The sequence below is a fragment of the Apodemus sylvaticus genome, chromosome 1, assembly GCF_947179515.1.
Source record: "Apodemus sylvaticus chromosome 1, mApoSyl1.1, whole genome shotgun sequence".
Taxonomy (NCBI): Eukaryota; Metazoa; Chordata; class Mammalia; order Rodentia; family Muridae; genus Apodemus; species Apodemus sylvaticus.
This window is the reverse complement of record NC_067472.1, coordinates 57,661,292-57,680,283: the sequence shown is the minus strand read 5'-3', so window position 1 is coordinate 57,680,283 and position 18,992 is coordinate 57,661,292. Positions and strand designations below refer to the sequence as shown.

Genomic DNA, 18,992 nt, shown 5'->3' with positions numbered 1-18,992 from the left:
CCAGGGTGCTAAGCTGGCTATTTTTATTCCCCATGGACAAAGCAGTAAGGTCAGACCAGACCTAAAGGTACTCTCCTCAGGGCCGTCAGTCACGCAGAGGAGGGGTAGGGGATAGTGAATTATCCACAAGTTCAGTTCAGCAACTACAGTCCCACAGCTCTATGGGGCAGTCTGTGATTATAGGCAAGAAGTAGATGCTTTTGCAGAAGCTAAAAAAGAGAAAGGTTCAAGAATGCCTGTATTCATCCTTCCTTGGGAAACAGCTTTATTTACAAAACAAGTCTAAAATAAGAACCGGAAGTGACAAGCCTAACGTGTACAGAACCGACTTGAGGGATGCACAGAGAAAGCCCAGGCATACAAAGGGCCTAAGGAGGCCAGTTTGTGAGAGGGACCTAAAATTTAAATTCCTTGTATTTCTTGCTGCCCCCGCGACTGTCCTGGGGCTGAGCTTTCCGTTTCTTTTGCTGTAGGAGAGAGAGAGAAAAAAGTTACGATAGGTTAAACAATGCCCAACAGGAGGCAGCCTGACACAGACATAAAAACTAAGGTAAAAAAGCACCGAAAGCACATTCTCCTCTTCTCCCTCAGATCTGAACGACTTTCGTCCTCTTCCTAAGCCCCAGTGTCACTGAACTTAAGAGACTGCAACCAGTGGAGGATCTCTTAAAGATCTTCAGGCTCAAAGAAGCTAGGCTGTGCACACTGAGACCTCCCACCTCTCACTGCCCAGGACAGCCCTACTCCAGGCTGCACGCCTGCGCATGCGGCTCCCAGGCAGCTCGCACCTTCTGCTTAGCAGCATGCTCAGCCACCATGTCGCTGAAGTCTTCTTTCTCGACTTGTGCCTGCTGCTCGCGAACATGCTCCTCATACTTCTGGGTCATGGCCATGGGGTCCAGCTCCAGCTCCTCAGGCGCCAGCGCCACCTCTACACCTTGCAACTCAGGGGCTGGGCCCTTCCGGCTCATAACCTGAAAAAATCAGAACGTTACCTCCAAAGACTGGCAGAAACACAGGCTCCATCTCTGTTACAAAATAATGTCCTCTAAATGCTTACCGTGGACATGTCATAAATGTGGGTGGACCCCATCATGGCTCCCCCTACAGTAGCTGTTCTCTTCTCTGGCAATACCGTGAACAACTGAGGTGTCTCACTTCTGCAAAGGACAAGAAAGTGAAACCCAATAAGGGACAAAAGGGTATCCAGAGTCAAAAGAAACATAAATGACACTTGAATTCTAAGAGAATCCCAAGATATCTGTGGCTGAAGGGTCTGCCACTGAAGGAGGGAGGCCCATAAGAAAAGCTGGGTTAGGGATGTCGAGTGGGGTCAGTGCTCATCCCACAGCACAGAATCTGTAAGGGGACAGAGACTAAGCTAAGGGATCTTTTGAACCAAACTGGGGAATCAGAACCAAGACTCACAAGGAAAGGTTAGTAGACAAAGAGGCTAAAGTTTCATAGAGAGCTTTCCTACAGAGAAGCTGTCAAAAGAATAGCTATGGGCCAGCAAAATAGCACAGCCAATAAGTAATACTTGCTGTGCAAACCTGATGATGAGTCCCATCCCTGGAACCCACATAAAGGAGAAAAGAGAAAACCAAGTCCACCAAGTTAGCTTCTGACCTACACTTGCTGTGGCACACTGGCACACATGCAGACACATGCCCACACAAACACATCAAGTATGCACACACGATAACAGTAATTGCTTTTTTTTAAGGTAGAAGTCAGGTATGACGCTGTACATCTTTAATACCAGCACTTCAAAAGCGAAGGTAGGCGGATGTCTATGAGTAAGAGGCCAGCCTGGGCTACATACTGAATTCCAGGACAGGCAAGGCTGTATTGAAAGATGGTCTCAAAAAACCAAAGAGTAAAAATAAATAAGACTTTCTCAGAGGTAATGCCTGAAGTTCTAATGTTCCAGCCTTCCCAAAAACGAAGGGCCTTCAACCACTGATTTCAATCAGGTGTAGACTAGCACAGTCAACTTCAAATAGCAAGCCATTACTACCCCTTTAGACTCTGCTCTCCTACTCTTCCCATAGAACAGGTGACTTTGTTTTTGTTTTTCAAGACAGGGTTTCTCTGTGTAGCCTTGGCTGTCCTGAAACTCACTCTGTAGACCAGGCTGACCTCAAACTCATAGATTCTCCTGCCTCTGTCTACCAAGTATTGGGATTAATGGTGTGTGCCACCACTACCCAGCGAGGTAACTCTTGAGGCTGGCCTGGTCTACAGATTGAGTTCCAGGACAGCCATGGCTATACAAAGAAACCCTGTCTTGAAAAACCAAAAAGGTAGAGGACCTGTAAAGATGGCTCAGTAGTTAGCTCTGGCTATTCTTCCAGAAGACTAAGGTTCAAGTCCCAGCACCCATGTGGCATTTTATTTTTACAACTGATCATATGTAACTGTAGTTCCAGAGGATCTGATACCCTATTCTGGCCTCAACAGGCATTGGGTAGTCATATAGTATACAGAATCAGATGCAAGAAAAAGACACTCATAAAAATGGACACAAACACACATACATATATATTTTAAATTTCACATGTATGAGTGTTTTGCCTGCATGATTGTATGTGTACCATGTGTGTGCCTAGTATCTGAGGAAATCAGAACCTCTGGAACTGGAGTTATAGGTTATGAGCTGCCATGTGGGTTCTGGGACTCCAATCCAGGTCCTCCACCCGCGGATCAAGTGTTCTTAACTTCTTAGCAATCTCTCTAGCCTTTAAAGGTCATTCCTTACCCACTAAACTAACCATCTCCTTGGCCAGAATCCAAACTCTTTATCATGCCCTAAAGGATTCAAACTCTGCACGGTGTCACCTTATTTGTTTTTTTTCCCTTGATATGCAAAACTTCAGACTTCTGCTTCCTAACAAGAAGCCGGGACTAGATTTATCAATCTACATGAAATAACCAAAAACTGGACAAAATACATGAAGCGACAGCTTTTCAAGGCACCAGACAAGAATGGTAAAGAACAGTAATTACTCTAAGACAGGAAACAGGTGAGAGGAGAAGCAGTCGATCTGAGCACTGCTTTAGAGTCCTTGTCTTTAAAAGGTTTACCAAAAGAATTAAAATAAAATAAAGGCCAGGCAGTGGTGGTGCACACCTTTAATCCCAGCACTTGGGAGACAGAGGCAGGCGGATTTCTGAGTTCGAGGTCAGCCTGGTCTACAGAGTGAGTTCCAGGACAGCCAGGGCTACACAGAGAAACCCTGTCTCGAAAAACCAAAAAATTAAATAAAATAAAATAAACCTTACAGTGGTTCTGAGTTTCCAGGCCACAGACCAGAGCAGACCATACAGCGCTGAGAGGATTCTGGGAGTTGGGAGTGAGGGTCCAAATCTAAGGAGTTCAACGCTGTCAGAGAGGGCAGGGCAGAGAGAGAGCTGGCTCAGGAGCTCCTTCTTCAAGCCCTGGGGGAGGAGTCTGAGGAGATGCACGTGAGGAGAGCACCAATGCCAGGATGAGCAATGAGCATGCGCACTGCTCAGTCAGAATGCAAAACCAATTCCCACTAATCACATGGAGACCCTCCAACCCCACACAACACAGCATCTCCCGAGCACTGCCTCCTAGTGATGAGGACTATTTCAGTCCTACTAGGAAAACCAAAAAAGGAAGTTTCAGAATATCAAACTGTTTCTAAACAACCATATAGTAATCAAAGGTGAAGATGGGGAGAAATACAAAATGTTCTAACCCAGTAAATTTCACAAAGCTAAATTGTCAATCAGAAACTATCAGGCACATAGCAAGGCATAGTGATGCACATCTGTATTTAATCCCAGGATTTAAATAGCTGAGCTAGGAGAACTGTGAGTTCAAGGCCAGCTGTAGCTACATAGAGACCCCAGTCTCAAAAATGGGGCATGGGGAGTGAGATGGCTCAGCCATTAAGAGCACTGGCTCCAGAGGTCCCAAGTTCAATTCTCAGCAACCACACGATGGCTCACAACCATCTGTAATAGGAACTGATGCCCTCTTCTGGCATATGAATGACTATGCAGCAGAATAAGTCATAAAATTAAAAAGAAAAAGGCCAGTTATAGCAGTTATAGCTGCACATGGCTTTTATCCCAGGACTTGGGAGGCAGAGACAGGTTCAAAGAAAGCCTGGCCTACACAGACAGCCCCACACCAGCCAGGGCAACACAATAAGACCCCATCTTGGAAAGGGATGGAAGGTTACAATCCATAGTAACAAAAATAGCAATCAAAATCAACCCAGAAAGCTGGAAGTAGTAGCCTACACCTGTAATGCCAGCCCTTAGGAGGTAGATGCCAGAGAATCAATAGCTCAACCTAGAACTGGTAAATGATGCAATAAGCAAGCAAATACACACACACACACACACACACACACACACACACACACACGGGGTGGGGGTGTTAGAGAAACAGTGAGAGAGAAATCAGAAAAATACCAAGCAAGGCAGAGGTGGCACACAACTTCAATCCCAACATTTGTGAGGCAGCCGCAGGCAGATCTGGTAAAGGAGCAAACCTGGTCTACAGAGCAAACTCCAGGACAGCCAAGGCTACACAGAGAAACCCTATCTCAAAAACAATAACAACAACAACAAACCAACCAGAGAAAATGACGCATTATATATCAAGGAACAAAGGTAAAGTGACAACTGTTTTCTCATCGGAAATACAGAAAACACTGGAGCAACATCCTAGGACTGAAGGGAAAACAAACTGTCAACCTAGAATACACAGCCAAAATCATTCAAACATGAAGACTTCTAAATATTACAGAATCTGGGGCTGAGAAGATGACTAAGTCACTAACCTACGGGAAAGCACGAGGCCCAAAGCTGATACCCAAGACCTACATAAAAGTGGGCACAGAATGCACACCTAGAGTCCCAGGCTGCATAAGCAGAAACACAAGTATCCCTGGGGTTTCTGGCTATGAAGCTTAGCAAGGTTCAATGAGATCCTGTCTAAAAAAATGTTGAGAACAATGGAAGGCACTTGACAGCAACCTCTGGCCCCTACACCAGTGTATTACATGTGTACCTTGCATACATGTGCATATATACAAAAAAACAAAGGACCAGAAAGTTATTTCGTGATAAAGGGGTGTGAAGGTTGGTTTTCTCTGATCTTCACACAAACTAGAGTCAAGTTGGAAGAGAGAACCTTGGTTGGAAAAATGTCCCCACCAGACTGGCCTGTAGTCACACCCATGGAACATTTCTTCACTGATGTTTGATGTAGGAGAACCAAGCCCACTGAGGACTATGCCACCCCTGGGCAGGCGATCTTGGGTTGTACAAAAAAGCAGACTGAGCAAGCCATGAAAAGCAAGCCAGTAGGCAGCACTCCTGCACAGTCCCTGCTTCAGTCCCTGCCTCCAGGTTCCTGCCTTTCTTCATAATGGACCGTAAGCTGTTAACCACATAAATTCTTTTCTCCCCAAGTTTCTTAACGGCATGGTATTTATCACAGCAATAGAAAGCAAACTAGGAAAGGAGACAATCCTATGTTCTCACCTACATAGAGCTATATCATCTGCGACAATGCAAAGCCTGCCTTGGGGACCACCGCTGGCTGATTCTTTCCTAATACTTAGTTCAAATACCATCTCTTCAATGAGGCCTTCCAAGATCGTCCCCTTCATTCAGCATTCTTCTCAGATTTCCTTAGCTTTGTCACTAGCCAGACCCACAATTACTTTATTCTGATCATTATCAAACCTCATCGATCTACCCTCCTGACTTCCCACCAGCACACAGTTGGTGTTTAATTGTTAAAAAGGGAATAAAGAGGGGGCTGGAGAGATGAGTTCTGATGCCTTCTTCTAGCATGCAAGTGTACATGCAGACAGATCACTCATAGACATAAGATAAGCAAATAAATCTTTAAAAAGGGGTGGGAGATACAGAAAAACACAATTAAAGTAAGCCAACCAACCCAGAAAACCAACTAAAGTAAAGGACCTCCCATCACTGCCTGGCGACTTCTCTCACCCATCCATTGCCTCTTCAATCTTTTTCTTCCTCAGCTCAATGAGTTCAGGGGTCTCCATTCCAGCCGGCACGGATGAGAAGCCTCCAGGAGTAATGAGGCCACTATAAAGAAAGATAGGCAAGTTCCATTGTGAAGCAGGCCCCACAGACTGACAGGCTGCTTTGGAGGAAACAGGCTCCACTGACTACCTGTCGGCAGGGGTGATAAAGCCAGTCTCATCTGGCTTGTCTTCATCGCTTTCCTCCTCTTCCTCTTCTTCTGAGGACTCTTCATCAGAAGGCTCCAGTTCTCCCCAAGGGGTCCGATCAATTTCTTCTTCTTCAGTTTTGGTCTAAAAGAAATCCCTCATTTCTTCAATAAGTACTTACTGTGGACTATCCCCCATCCTGTTGTTCACTGAAGAGGTGAAGGTAAACAATCTTCTGAGGAAAAGCAAGCCGGCCCCACACCCCAAGAACACATGTCTCTTTTCAGACTGTAAAACCACCACACTCCACTCCCAGACAAGGAAGTTTTAGACCAACTACTGCTAACCTTTTGAGCACTGTAAAATCAAATTAAACAGTCTACCCATACCTGAAACTCAGCAGCATTGGTTCCAAACACGTCCCCATAAAGTGGCTTCCCAGTCTCATCTACTGGGGGTTTGCCCCAGCCACCAGCATGGTATCCAAAGGAACAGCTCTGCAAGAGAGGAAACATGACTGAGCTCTCCCAAATTCTACAAGACTGAAGTCGTAGGAAAAAAGTTGCACTCCAAGATACAGAGCTTATACGGAGACTCTGGAAACTAAGACTGCAAAACATTAAAAACAAAACAAAACCAAGAGGTTCAAGAGATGGTCTAATCTGTACAGGTACGTATTACTAAGCAAGCATGCAGACCCAAGTCTGTAACTCCAGTCCTGGAGAGTCAGCGGCATGCAGATTCCTGGAGCTTATTGGCCAGTCTAACTGAATGGGTGAGACTCTAAGCTGAGGAAATAAAGAAGAAAATAGCTGAGCACACTCACTGTTCACCTCTGGCTTGCCTCCAGATGCACAAGAGCATACACAAGGAAAACAGGAGATCTCCCATGTGTCTGTGTCTGTGTCTGTCTCTCTCTCTCTCTCTCTCTCTCTCACACACACACACACACACACACACACAGAGAGAGAGAGAGAGAGAGAGAGAGAGAGAGAGAGAGAGAGAAACACAAACACACACGTACATCCCAGAGTTCGAAATCAGCCTAGTCTATGAGAGAGATTTCTAGGACAGCCAAAGCTACACAGAGAAACCCTGTCTTAAAAAACAAAACACACATACACAAAAGGACAAAAAAAGCAGCCAAGAAGGAAAACAAGCTCACTGCTCACCTCAGGGATAGGTGAATTCAGTCCAGGGATTTTCAGGTTTGGGTAGGATGGGGGTGGCCCGTATCGTTGCATGGCAATCAGCCACGGAGGAGGGACTTTGTGGGCATTCTGTAGGAAAAACAGAACAGGACCTTACCTACCTTCCCTACCCTACCACCTTTCCTTTCTGCTCACATCCTCACCCTCTCTCCCGATTCCCCAGGCACTCAGCCAACACTTACGGGTCCTACTGGCATCCCTAAGGAAATCCTCAGCTCATCAGATAAGTCTCCAGGCTTCTTCTCCTTCAGCCGTGTCTCAAACTCCTTCCCCTGAAGAAAACACACAGCTTGCTTTATTGAGACTTCCCGACATCCTGGGAGCTCAGTAGCACGAAGACATGAGAACAGACAAGGGGTCCCATGAGAGCTGTATAGCTCCCACTGAGATTCTGGGTGGGATAAGAAAAGGAAGAAGGCCGGGCTCTCTGTTGCTAACTGTGAGAAACACTGTGAGAAACAGCACCTGCTCTCTCCTGTGCACAGTGAGGTCACCGGACAGCATTCTTTCCCCACAAACATCAATTGATACCATGGTGATTAACATTTCAAAGATCAGAGGAAAAAATAAAACTTTTTTTGCCACTTAAAACAAAATGTTTGCGGGGCAGTGGTGGCATATGCCTTTAATCCCAGTACTTGGGTGGCAGAGGCAGGTGGATTTCTGAGTTGGAGGTCAGCCTGGTCTACAGAGTGAGTTCCAGGACAGCCAGGACTATACAGAGAAACCCTGTCTCGAAAAATCCAAAAACTCAAAAAAGAAAAAACAAAAACAAAATGTTTGGCCATCTTGTCCCTAAACCACCCACCAAATATCACTTCAAATGCTTGGGCTATAGCTTTTTTCAAGGGTTGGGGGGGCTTGTTTGGAGAAAAACAAACAAACAAACACCAATACATACTATCTCAACGAATGGCAGGAATGGACAATTTTAAGGCTGAGGATCACTGTACCAGCTTTGAAATGGATTCTAACCAAAGTCAACACAAAGACCCAGCCTTGACCCCCTGCCCTCTCGCCTCCTCCCGAACCTCATAATAAAGGTCCCCATGGATGGTAAGCTTTGGCTTGGTCTGCCACTTGAAGAAGGCATCGTGTAGCTTCTGATAGTCAATATCAATCTTCCCCATCTTCGGCCGAACCTTCTCTCTCATTTTTGACTTCATGGTCTTTTGTTCTTCCTGTAAGGATGGCAGAAGAGATGAATTACTGGGTATTAGTCAAGTCTTTCGTAGAGGATCTAGCTCCAATTCAAGGGAACCTCACTCAGAAAATGCAGCTTAGCACCAAGAAGTTCCTGAGTTCAAAACCAGCCCCAACAATTCAAATGACACAGCCTATGCTGAACACACAGACTTACTGTAGGACACAACCTCAGTTTTCTGTGTTGATAACTACTTTAACTATGTGATCAAGATAGGACTGGATCAGGGCTGGAGAGCTGTCTCACTGGTTTAAAAGCTCTTGCTGCATGCAATTTCAGCTTCCAGTACTGACATGGCAGCATCATAATTCCTAACCCCATTTCCAGAGATTTCTGAGACCCTCCTGGGACCTCTGCAGGCACCAGGTGTGCATGCGCACAATGAACATGAACACAGCCACACACATACATGACAATAAATCAGAAACGGAATAAAGAGAGGACTGGAGAACTGGAGGCTCAATGGAAGGCACTTCTCAATTTGTTTTAATCACAGACAACTAGCACTCAACATATTTTAAACATTTAAAAGACTTACACATGCACTGTACTAGATAATCTTATGTCAACTTAAGTCATCTGAGAGGAGGGAACCTCAATTAAAAAATGCCTGTATAAGATCAGGCAGCACACAACCTTCCTAATGCTGTCACCCTCTGAAACAGTGACACCCTAGCCATAAAATTATTTAGTTGCTACTGCATAACTGTAATTTTGCTATTATGAATCATAATGGAAATATCCGTGTTTTCTGATGGGCTTAGGCTACTCCTGTGAAATTGTGGTTCAATGCCCAAAAAGGGGCCTCAACCTGCAGGTCGGGAGCTGCTGCTCTAATGTGTTTTCTTAATTAGTGATGGATGAGAAAGGCCTCATCATGTGGGTGGGGCCATCCCTGGGCAAGGGGTCGTGGGTTCACTCAGAAAGCAAGCTGAGCAAGCCATGAGAAGTAAGCTAGTGAGCAGCTCCCTCCAAAGCCTCACATCAGCTCCTGCCTCCAGGCTCCCACCCCAGCTGTTTTTGATCAACAGCTATAATGGAGCTGTGAGTGAGGTAAATCCTTTCCTTTCCTCTCCGAGATGTTTCTGGTCATGGTGTTTCATCCCAGACTTAGCAACCCTAAATAAGACAAGCATCATTTTCGCCTCTAGCTACATCAAAAAAAGAAAAAAAGAAAAACAGCAGTCAGGCAAAAGAGAGAAAGAAAACTGCTATTCAGGACCAGGAACCTCAACATGACAAAGGAGGGACACCTTATAAACAGACCCAAGGCCATCACAGTGCTGACTTTTAAACTGGAAAAGCTAATTAGACTTGCAACAGGTAGGCAGGCAGGCCAGCTCTAAGGCAGGCTGCCTCAAAGGGTGTCGAGTCAACCTCAGGCTGTGCCCAGCCTTGCCTCACCTTCTCCTGCAGGGCCTCTCGCATCTCCTGAATGCCTGTGCGTTTGATGAAGTCTGGCAGCTCAAAGGGGGGTTTCTCAATGCCCCGTTTGCCTTGAAGGTACTTGCGCTTAAAACACCAGTGGCGTGGCACAGGGACAGAGTTCCGGGTGGCCTTGAGGTGAACCAAGAGCTTAGGGTCCTGTGCTGTCACGTCATGCATCTCCACAACATCTGGTCGAGCCACCAGCTGAAAAGCACAGTATGTTTGTAGAAAGCCTACCTCTTGGTTAAAGTTGTGTCCTCTTTCTTAAATGATCCCTAACCCAAGCCCACCTTATAAAGCATCTAACAAACTGGGTAGGGCTGTGCCCCAGTCAGGCTCCAGAGCTGACTGGTCATCCCAGGTCTAACCTGCTTCAGTTCCGCCACAGTAAAACGATTCATTCGGCGCAACTTCTTCTTGGACAGCTTAGGGGCTTCAGGCTTCTTTTCCTAAAGAGAATAACCTCTTAGGTGGCCATCAGGTGGAAACCAAACTGCCAGCCATGTCAGTGCTTAGGCCATGAAAGCACTTTAAGATGGTTTTTGAGGAGGACCTGTGCCCTGCATCCTTCTCCCACTGAGGGGGCCTGACCTGCTCATCATCACTGCTGTCATCGTCACTGTCCTTGTGCTCCTCCTCGAAGCCCTTCTTCTTGGGAACTGAAGAGTTCTCCATCTTGTCAAGCTTCTCTGGCTCCTTTTCTTTTTCCTTCTTCACATCATCAGTTAGCTGAGGAGACAGACCATGTGGAAATTCCATTCTTGACACACCGCCATTACTGACTCCTGTATTCAATGTCCCCTAGGCTTATCCCAACCCATCCCCCACTCATCAAGCCTGCCACTCAGAGCACTCCACCCTCTGTACCTTGAAAGCCTCAAAAATCCTCTTGAAAAAGATGAAGTTGGGCTCGTAGATTTCAGGCTCTTCAGTCACATATTCAATCTCCACATCAGCAGCAGGGGAGTCAGAGCCTCGGGACCGACCTGAGTCTTTCTCTCGGTCCCCAGAGCTCTCTGAGGAGGCTGCCCGCACCCGCTGCGGCTTTTTCTTCTTCTTCCGGTTCCGACGCTTCCGGTTTTTCTATCAAGATAGGAAAACTACCTAAGTCAGAGAATCTGCATCCATGCCTGCCTCACTCCTTCCGTACCTAAGTCTGCATCGAGTGGGCAGATGTCAAAGTGCTGCTGTGCAGCCTGAGCCCCAGCTTTCTCCCTTGTAAATGTATCCGTAGCACTGAGAGTTCAAAGGGCTTTGTGGAATTCAAAGATATCCCAGATGCTCAGAACGGAAATCAGTACCATGCTCTCAGACAAGCTTCATCACAAACCTCTTTTTTGGATATGGACACTGTATCTTCCTCGGTCTCTGATGCTGACTGTCCTAGAGACGAGCGAGTATCTGTCTCCATTTCTTCTTCCTCTGTTAAAGAAGAATATGGCAATCAAGTCTCCTAACAGTAACCATGGTCTCAAACTTACTACGTAACCAAGGATGACTTTGAACTTCTGATCCTCCTACCTCTACCTCCCAAGTGCTGGGATAACAAGAAAATGTACGCTACCACACCCAGTTTTCTCCATCACTAGAAAGTAGCAGCTCTCTACACTGTTTTCTCAGGGATGGAAAAGGGAGTCAGGACCACACAACATACCACACAACACCATGGCTCAGTCCTGTGTTGCAGCATCAAGATACAATAGCACTCACCCTGCTGAGAGTTCATCTCTTCCTGACGACTCTCCTTCAGCTGCAGAATCTTTTCTAAAGCCTGGGGGATCTTGGGGCCCACAGAAGGATCATCCATCTGCCAAAAACATCCAGTCAGAAGGGCTGACACCCAATGCCTTCCTCCTCTAATTCCAACTTACACTGGAGAGGATGTTGGGTGGTGGCACATACAACACACCAGGTTCTGCATCCCTCAGAATTTTGCCCAAAATGTCTCAAGCCCCTAACCCTAATAACTCACTTTAGCTAAGTGTGGCTCCTACCTGTACCCAAGAATTTAATCCAGCCCGACTTCACAGACCTCCCTGAGATCCTAAGGCAGACCTTCCTGAGATCGCTAAACCACAACCTCTGACCAGGGAGGAAATCAGCAGTTTCTCACCTCTCTGTTCTCATCTCCAGGGGGTGGGGGGGGACCCCGAGGACGAGGAACAGGTGCCCCCATAGGCAAAACAGTAGGTGTGGGAACCACAGGGCCTACTGGAGCAGCTACTGTGTGAAGAAAAAAAGTCCAATGTCAGAATTATCTCCTTGGTGATGGGTGTTCTGCAGGACAAGAGGTGACGAAAGGACTGAGTACTTCTAGGTTGCTGGCAATGTTTGGGTTTTGGTTCACAGACTGGCTACAGGACTACACACCGTATATGAAAATGCATGACTTGGCATATACTTGTTATAGGTAAGTTTTTCTTCTAAATTTATTATTTTTCTCTTCTCTTCTCTCATATTTCATATGTGTTTTGTAGCCACAGAAGTTGTAACAGCAAGTCAGACCCCTTGAAGCTGGAGTTACCAGTGGTTATGAGCCGCCCAATGTGCATGGTAGGATCAAATTCAGTTCCTCTGTGAGTCTAGCAGGAGTTCTTGATAATGAGACATTTCTCCAGCCTCTTCTTTTGTTTTTTGTTTTTAAATTTTTATTTTATGTGTGTGACTATTTGTACAAACTTCTATACACCACATGCATGTCTGATGCCTACAGGTCTAAAGAGGGGGTCAGATCCCCAAAAATGTAGTTGCTATTTATAAACCAGCATGAGGGTACTGGGAATTGAACCTGGGCACTCTGCAAGAGCAGGAAATGTTCTAAACAGCCAAGCTATCTCTCCAGCCCTTCTTTTGTTTTTGCGAGATAGGTTTATGTTGCTCAAACTCATGATCCTTCTTCTTCAGCCTCCTGACTACTACGATTACATGTTACAGATGTGCACCATCATGGCTGACTCTTACAAGTAATCATTTGGTTTTTGTTTGGGAGACAGAGCCTCACTATGTAGGCTTAGAACTTGCTTGGTAAACCAAGTTGGACCCAACCTCACAGAGATCAGAGTGCCTCTGGCTCCTTAAAATATGCACCACCAAGCTCAGCAAGTAACTTTTTACAGAGACAATGGGATTTTTGTCCTCTGGTGGATATACATGCACCACCAGGACGCCTGGTCAGAAGAGGTCATGTTTCCCCAGGAAGCAGTTACAGATGACTGTGACTGGTCATGTAGGTGCAGAGAATAGACCTGGGACCTCTGCAAGAGGTTTCAGGACCCCACCCAAATACTGGAATAAGGATGTTCAAGGCTTTCATAGAAAACAGGATTTACACAGAATTTATAAATACTTTTCTATTTTAAGGTCATCTCTAATACCCACTACGATGCAATTACTATATAAATAGTTCTGTTGAAGCTTAGAGAATGACAAGACAGTCTGTTAATGTTTTAAATATATTTTTTAAATTCTAGGTATGTGTATGTGTGAGAATATGCAGGAGTGCAGTACCTACAAGGTCCAAAAGAGGTCCTAAGAGCTCCTGGAGTCACAAGCAGCTGTAGGCCACCAAATGAGGGCGCTGAACTTGGGTGTTCTGCAAGAGCTACTTACAAATTTCTCCAGCCCCAAATACAACATGCTTGTTTTGCTTTCCACCTAGTCATCTGACATGTGCTTAGCTACAGATCCACAACACACCGAGGGCTCATGGTGTTTACAAGTTTCTGAAGTGCTGAGAACACAGCCAAATGATCCAGCCCAGGCTCTGTGTGCTCAAAGCTTAGTGCAAACTCAGCAGAGAAGAAATTTTTGTTTTAAGACTTTAATAACTTACTATTTTTGCTTGGTTTTTTGTTTTTGTTTTCCAAGCAGGGTTTCTTTATGTAGCTCTAGCTGTCCTGGAACTGGTTCTGTAGAGCAGGCTGGCCTCGAACTCAGAGATCCTTCTACCTTCCAAGTTCTGGGAGTAAAGATATTTACCACCAGCCGGGCAGTGGTGGCACACGCCTGTAATCCCAGCACTTGGGAGACAGAGGCAGGCGGATTTCTGAGTTCGAGGCCAGCCTGGTCTACAGAGTGAGTTCATGGACAGCCAGGACTACACAGAGAAACCCTGACTCAAAAAAAAAAAAAAAAAAAAAAAAAGATATTTACCACCATGCCCAGCTTGCTTTTAGTTTTTCTAACAAGCCAGGAGATGGTGTGTGCCTTTAGTCCCAGAACTCAGCAAGCAGAGGCAGGTAGATCACTGAATTCAAGGCCAGCCTGGCCACAGAGTAAGTCCTAGAACAGCCAGGGCTACAGAGAAACCCTATCTTGAAAAAAACAAAAACAAACCATAATAATAATAAAAAAATTAAGCAGAGGTTACTATAAGCTCTAGGATAACCTTTGCCCTGTGCCACTGCTTAAGCAGCAGGATTACAGGCACATGTCATCACACACAGATAAAGGAAACATTTTAAGAATGACATCTTTGCTTTGCCCCTCCACTCCAGGGTCTTACCTCGAGGCCCCAGAGGAGTCCGTACACCCAGCTGCCCCATATCCTGAGGAGGCCGCGGGACAGCAGTGCCCATCTTGGCGATCTCCTGCTGCCGTTCCTGCTCCATTAACACGGCTGCCTACGAGAAGCGCAGGCTCAGGTTGGAAAAGAATTTGGCACACATCCCTAACTAAAGGGTTCCTTCAAAGGAGACTAATCGTGGACAATGAGGCGGTCATCTTCTCTACACCTATGTGTGCATGTTACTAATAAAACTAGAAACTTCTTATCATGATGGAAAATTCCTAAAAACAAATAGGAAAAAGCCTAGGAAGTTTTAACGAGTTTTAATATCACAAAGATGGAACTATTTAGAAAGAACCATAAGACATTAAGTTCCCCCTTAAGATCAGCCATGATCTAGACAAAGCTAGTACTTCCTCAATGTTTCCATACTTGTTTTTGATGCTTCCTTTCCTTTCCTTTCCTTTCTTTCTTTTGGTTGTTCTAGACAGGGTTTCTCTGTGTAGCTCTGGCTGTTCTGGAACTTGCTCTATAGACCAGGCTGGTCTTGAACTTACAGAGATCTGATTGTCTCTCCCTCTGCCTTCTAAGTGCTGGGATGAAAGGCATCTCCCACCATCACCCAGCTGCTAACGCTTACCTTCTAATATTCCTGAATTACCCACTGGGTAAACCTGATATGGGGAAGGACATCCCTTCATCATTCCTCAATCTGTACCATCAGTTTAGATTCAGCTCAAATGACTAGATATGCCAGCATTCTCCACAAACCACCTAAATAATGTACATAAAACTAGCAGTAATCATAAAGTATTTTCTGTAATGGATAAAAAGTAAAACTACACATGTTATTAGCATAGGAATTCTGCAGCATGTTTGGTTTAGTGTTTGATTTTTTTCCTCTTTCTTTTTTAATGACAACCTCTCATAATTTGAAGAAAAAAAAATCATTTTTAGCTTACAGCCCATCCAAAAGCAGGGTACACATAGTATCTGGACTAGAGAAAAGATGGAAGCACTAGAACCTGTTCGATTATTAGTTAACCTTCAAGGAAAATTTGAATGAAGCATCTTGGTTTGGACACTAAATAATGTTAAATGGCATCCTCTGGATGGATCATGATGTCAAGTCAGAGAGAGAAATATTACCCTCTTCTAAGTACCCCAAAAGTTCATGTTGCTTCAATGAATGATCTTCCTGCTTAAAAAAAAAAAAAAAAAAAAAAAAAAAAAAAAACCACAAACAGCAGCAATATGGCCCTGGCCAATCTGCCAAAATACTGACTTCCTGGGAGTCTCTTCTAACATAACCTATGACCTAGTCTTCAATCAAGACCTTCCTAAAAGGCTTGGCCTCAGGGTCTTGCTTTCTGAGGCTGTTTCCCCACCAGGACCTGATGCGTGCGTCCCAGGCGCAGGCGCAGGCTCAGGCTCTTGCCCATCCCACCTGTTTGGCTCGCTCCTCCTGCTGCAGCAGCAAAGCCGCCTGCTGCTGGGCCAGCTTCAGCCGCTCTTCCTCTGACAGCGCCACAGGCTCGCCCACCCGAAGGGGTGGCGGAGGCCCCAGAGTTGGTGGGTGAGCCATAGGAAAGCCAAGGCCAAGGCCTGGTGGAGGTGGTGGAGGTGGTGGAGGAGGCTGTAGAGGGGGGAGCCCCATAGGTGGCGGCGGCATAGGAATCCCAGACAGCTATGGGGAAAAAAATACAGCTATGAACAAGAAAGCATTCATTCAATTTATAAGCATTTGCTGGGGACCTAGCAAAAGAGCCAGAACTAGAATTCAAAGTCTAATGACGTAGGACAAGAAAATTCACCATGGAAGAATCAAGAGATGCTAACTTTAGCACACTGATCAAAGCTATTGGCTCCTCTGAAAAATATCAGGAACATACAGAATACATTCTGCATTCAATATAAGGAGGTACAAGGACACCTCTAAAATCCATATAGGAACTTCACGAAACACATACCCCCCCCACACACACACACACCAATAAACTCCAGGTCAAAGCCACAACTTTGAAGAGAACCAAATTCAGAAAGGACTTAAAGAAATAGGAACTAGGCCTGGGTTGGTGGCCAAGCAGTTAAGAGCTGCTCTTCTATCATATCAGGGTTCTGTTTCCACCACCCTTATGGAAGCTCACAATTCTCTGTAACTCCAGCACCATGATGACCCCACGCCCTTCTATAGCCTCCTAAAACACTGCATGTACGTGATGCACAGACAGACATGCGGACAAAAGACAAACTCAGACAAAACACTCATAGACATAAAAATAAGTATTTTTTTAAAAGTACATTAATCAAATCAGGGCATTATCCTTTAATGTCTCAATGAATAATCTGGAAGTTATACCTAAGAGTAAAAAGCATGAACACTTCCAGCTGGTACAGAACCAAATAAGATTTCTAGATATTCTAGTTGAATCTTGAATAAGTCAAATTTGAAGGAGTAGACATTGAGGATTGAAACAGTAGGAGCACTAAGTCATAAGTGAAGAGGTCCCAATGTTGTCTCCTTAAACCTCTCCCTTACCTTCCTGTCCCATCTACTAGCTCTATCTCCAGAACATCACATGGGAGAAAAGATCCTCTAAACAATCTTACCTGTGCTGACATAGGAGGAGGGGCGGCTTTGTCCCCATCCTCTCCTCTCAAAACTGGTCGATTCAGCACGATGCCAGTCTACAAGAAAAAAGAAAACTCTAGGTCAGACTACAAGGAACTATTCCATTACATGACCTTCTCTTCCATTTATTTACTTAACAAAAATTTCCCAGTTTGGCAGAGACTGGGGCTGGAACCTGAAAAAAGCAACAGGAGTAGAAGCAATTACAATAAAGCAAAAACAAGAACTGACAAAATGGTCAAGAGCCGGTTTGCTGCGTTGAAATACACACACAAAAAAATGAAGACCCAGCCGGGCATAATGGAGTACGTCTTTAATCCAAGCACTCGGAAGGCAAACGCAGAAGGATCTCTAGGTTTGAGGCCAGCCTGGTCTACAAAGAGTTCTAGGTCAGCCAGGACTACACAGAGAAACCCTATTGGGAAAGAACAAACTAAAAAGTAGAAGAAACGAAGACCCATCCGTGAGGAGTCTAGGAGGCCTCCAGGAAAAGTTAGACCTGCCCTGAACTCCTGCCACAACACTCACCTGACGGGTGTAGGTCTGCAGCCGCTCTACCAGCTCCTCGCGACTCCCTATAGGACGAAGCACAGAATCAGGGGGTCAGCATCACCCCCGAGCAGGCCAACTTGGCGAGGTCAGGTCCCACAGGCCTGTCTCCGCCCCCCGCCCGTGGGTCTCCTGGGTAACCAAGCTCCACTTCTCCACCAGCCCACGCAGCCCCCCTCTCGACCGCCTATGCGCCTCACCCTGGATCGGTGCTCCTATCTCTGCCAATTTGGCCTGAAGCTCCTGAGCAGCCCAGGCTCCATAGTGGCCTGGAGGTGGAGGCGGTGGCAACTGCAATTCTCCTTTGGGAGGTTCGGGATGCTCCGCCGCCATCTTAGCCACAAGAAGGCGCGCGACCAACACGGAAGCTCTGGTCAGCCGCCGGGCCTACTTCTAGAAACTTCCGGCTGCGCAGTCCGCCACGTCCCGTGGTGATTGGAGAGAACTTGGTCCAAACACACACCCCTTCCCTTAGCCGGGAGATAGGATTCGCTGCCAACGAAGGCTGCACAGCCTTCTGGGAGTTGTAGTCTGTGGACGCGCCACCTAGAGGCCGAACGCTCGCTAAGACTTCCCGTACACGGCAGTAAGGAGTACATCCGATGCCCGGCGGCAAGAAAAACCTACTCTCCCAAGAGTGGACGCTTTCTTCTCTCCTGTCCAAACACATATTATGTCTTCTGTCCCGCCACCCTTTAATGATGAGAGACCTGGGTGCTTATTTTCTCCTAGGAACTCATAGAGACTGCTTTCCGGCGCCCACAATAAAAGGTTAGAGCCGATGGCTCTGATAACACAGTGTCTTATTGTCTGCTCACTCCCGCCTAGGCGTGCTTGAATGGGCTGAAAGGGGATCAGAGCCAGTAGAGAAACGGGCCCGCTAGGCTGAGTTCCAGCTGCTGACCTGGGGGAAGGGCGCTACTAAAATAAAATTCCCTTTTCCACCTCCGAAAAAGACTTAAATAAATGTCCTTTCTGTCAAATACTTCCTTCCCCTTTCTAGAAACGTTCATAACACATTTTCCACCTTTCAGGTGTTTTATGTGTATGTATATGCATCTTATGTGTATGTGTATGCTTGATATCTGTAGAGGGCAGAAGAGAGTCAGATTTGGAACTGGAGTTACACATGTTTGTGAATCAAACCCAGGTCCTCTGCAAAAGCAACATGTGCTCTTAACACCATTTCTCAAGCCCCAAGCTTGTTAAGACAAGTGTGTCCTGCCTGGCAGTAGCAACACATGCCTTTAATCCCAGCACTTGGGAG

General features: G+C 45.9%; 1 protein-coding gene across 2 annotated transcripts; it reads right to left on the bottom strand.

The window, feature by feature from the left end:
- Positions 1-248: 248 nt before the first annotated feature.
- Sf3b2 (splicing factor 3b subunit 2) lies at positions 249-18,101 on the bottom strand. 2 transcript variants are annotated; one of them, XM_052192876.1, is made up of 21 exons: positions 17,926-18,101; positions 17,705-17,751; positions 17,155-17,232; positions 15,992-16,231; positions 14,542-14,659; positions 12,151-12,260; positions 11,748-11,844; positions 11,368-11,459; positions 10,905-11,120; positions 10,629-10,766; positions 10,406-10,486; positions 10,014-10,241; positions 8,437-8,586; positions 7,588-7,677; positions 7,367-7,474; positions 6,584-6,691; positions 6,196-6,338; positions 6,007-6,108; positions 1,061-1,160; positions 789-974; positions 249-467 (listed from the first exon to the last, which is right to left on the bottom strand). In XM_052192876.1, exons 1-21 carry the CDS (start codon positions 18,056-18,058, stop codon positions 396-398), a joined length of 2,637 nt encoding a protein of 878 aa, XP_052048836.1. In that variant the 5' UTR covers positions 18,059-18,101; the 3' UTR covers positions 249-395. The 2 variants fall into 2 exon arrangements, with proteins under 2 accessions (XP_052048836.1, XP_052048844.1); XM_052192884.1 differs by having other exon boundaries at positions 12,151-12,257.
- Positions 18,102-18,992: the final 891 nt, after the last annotated feature.

Excerpts from the sequence above, each read along its gene's own strand:
- Sf3b2 (XM_052192876.1), bottom strand. The coding sequence starts at position 18,058 with ATGGCGGCGGAGCATCCCGAACCTCCCAAAGGAGAATTGCAGTTGCCA. Across the intron at positions 12,261-14,541 it reads GACTCCTCTGGGGCCTCGAG|TAGCTGCTCCAGTAGGCCCT; the intron begins GTAAGACCCTGG and ends TTCTTCACACAG. Across the intron at positions 8,587-10,013 it reads GAGAGGCCCTGCAGGAGAAG|GAAGAACAAAAGACCATGAA; the intron begins GTGAGGCAAGGC and ends CCATCCTTACAG.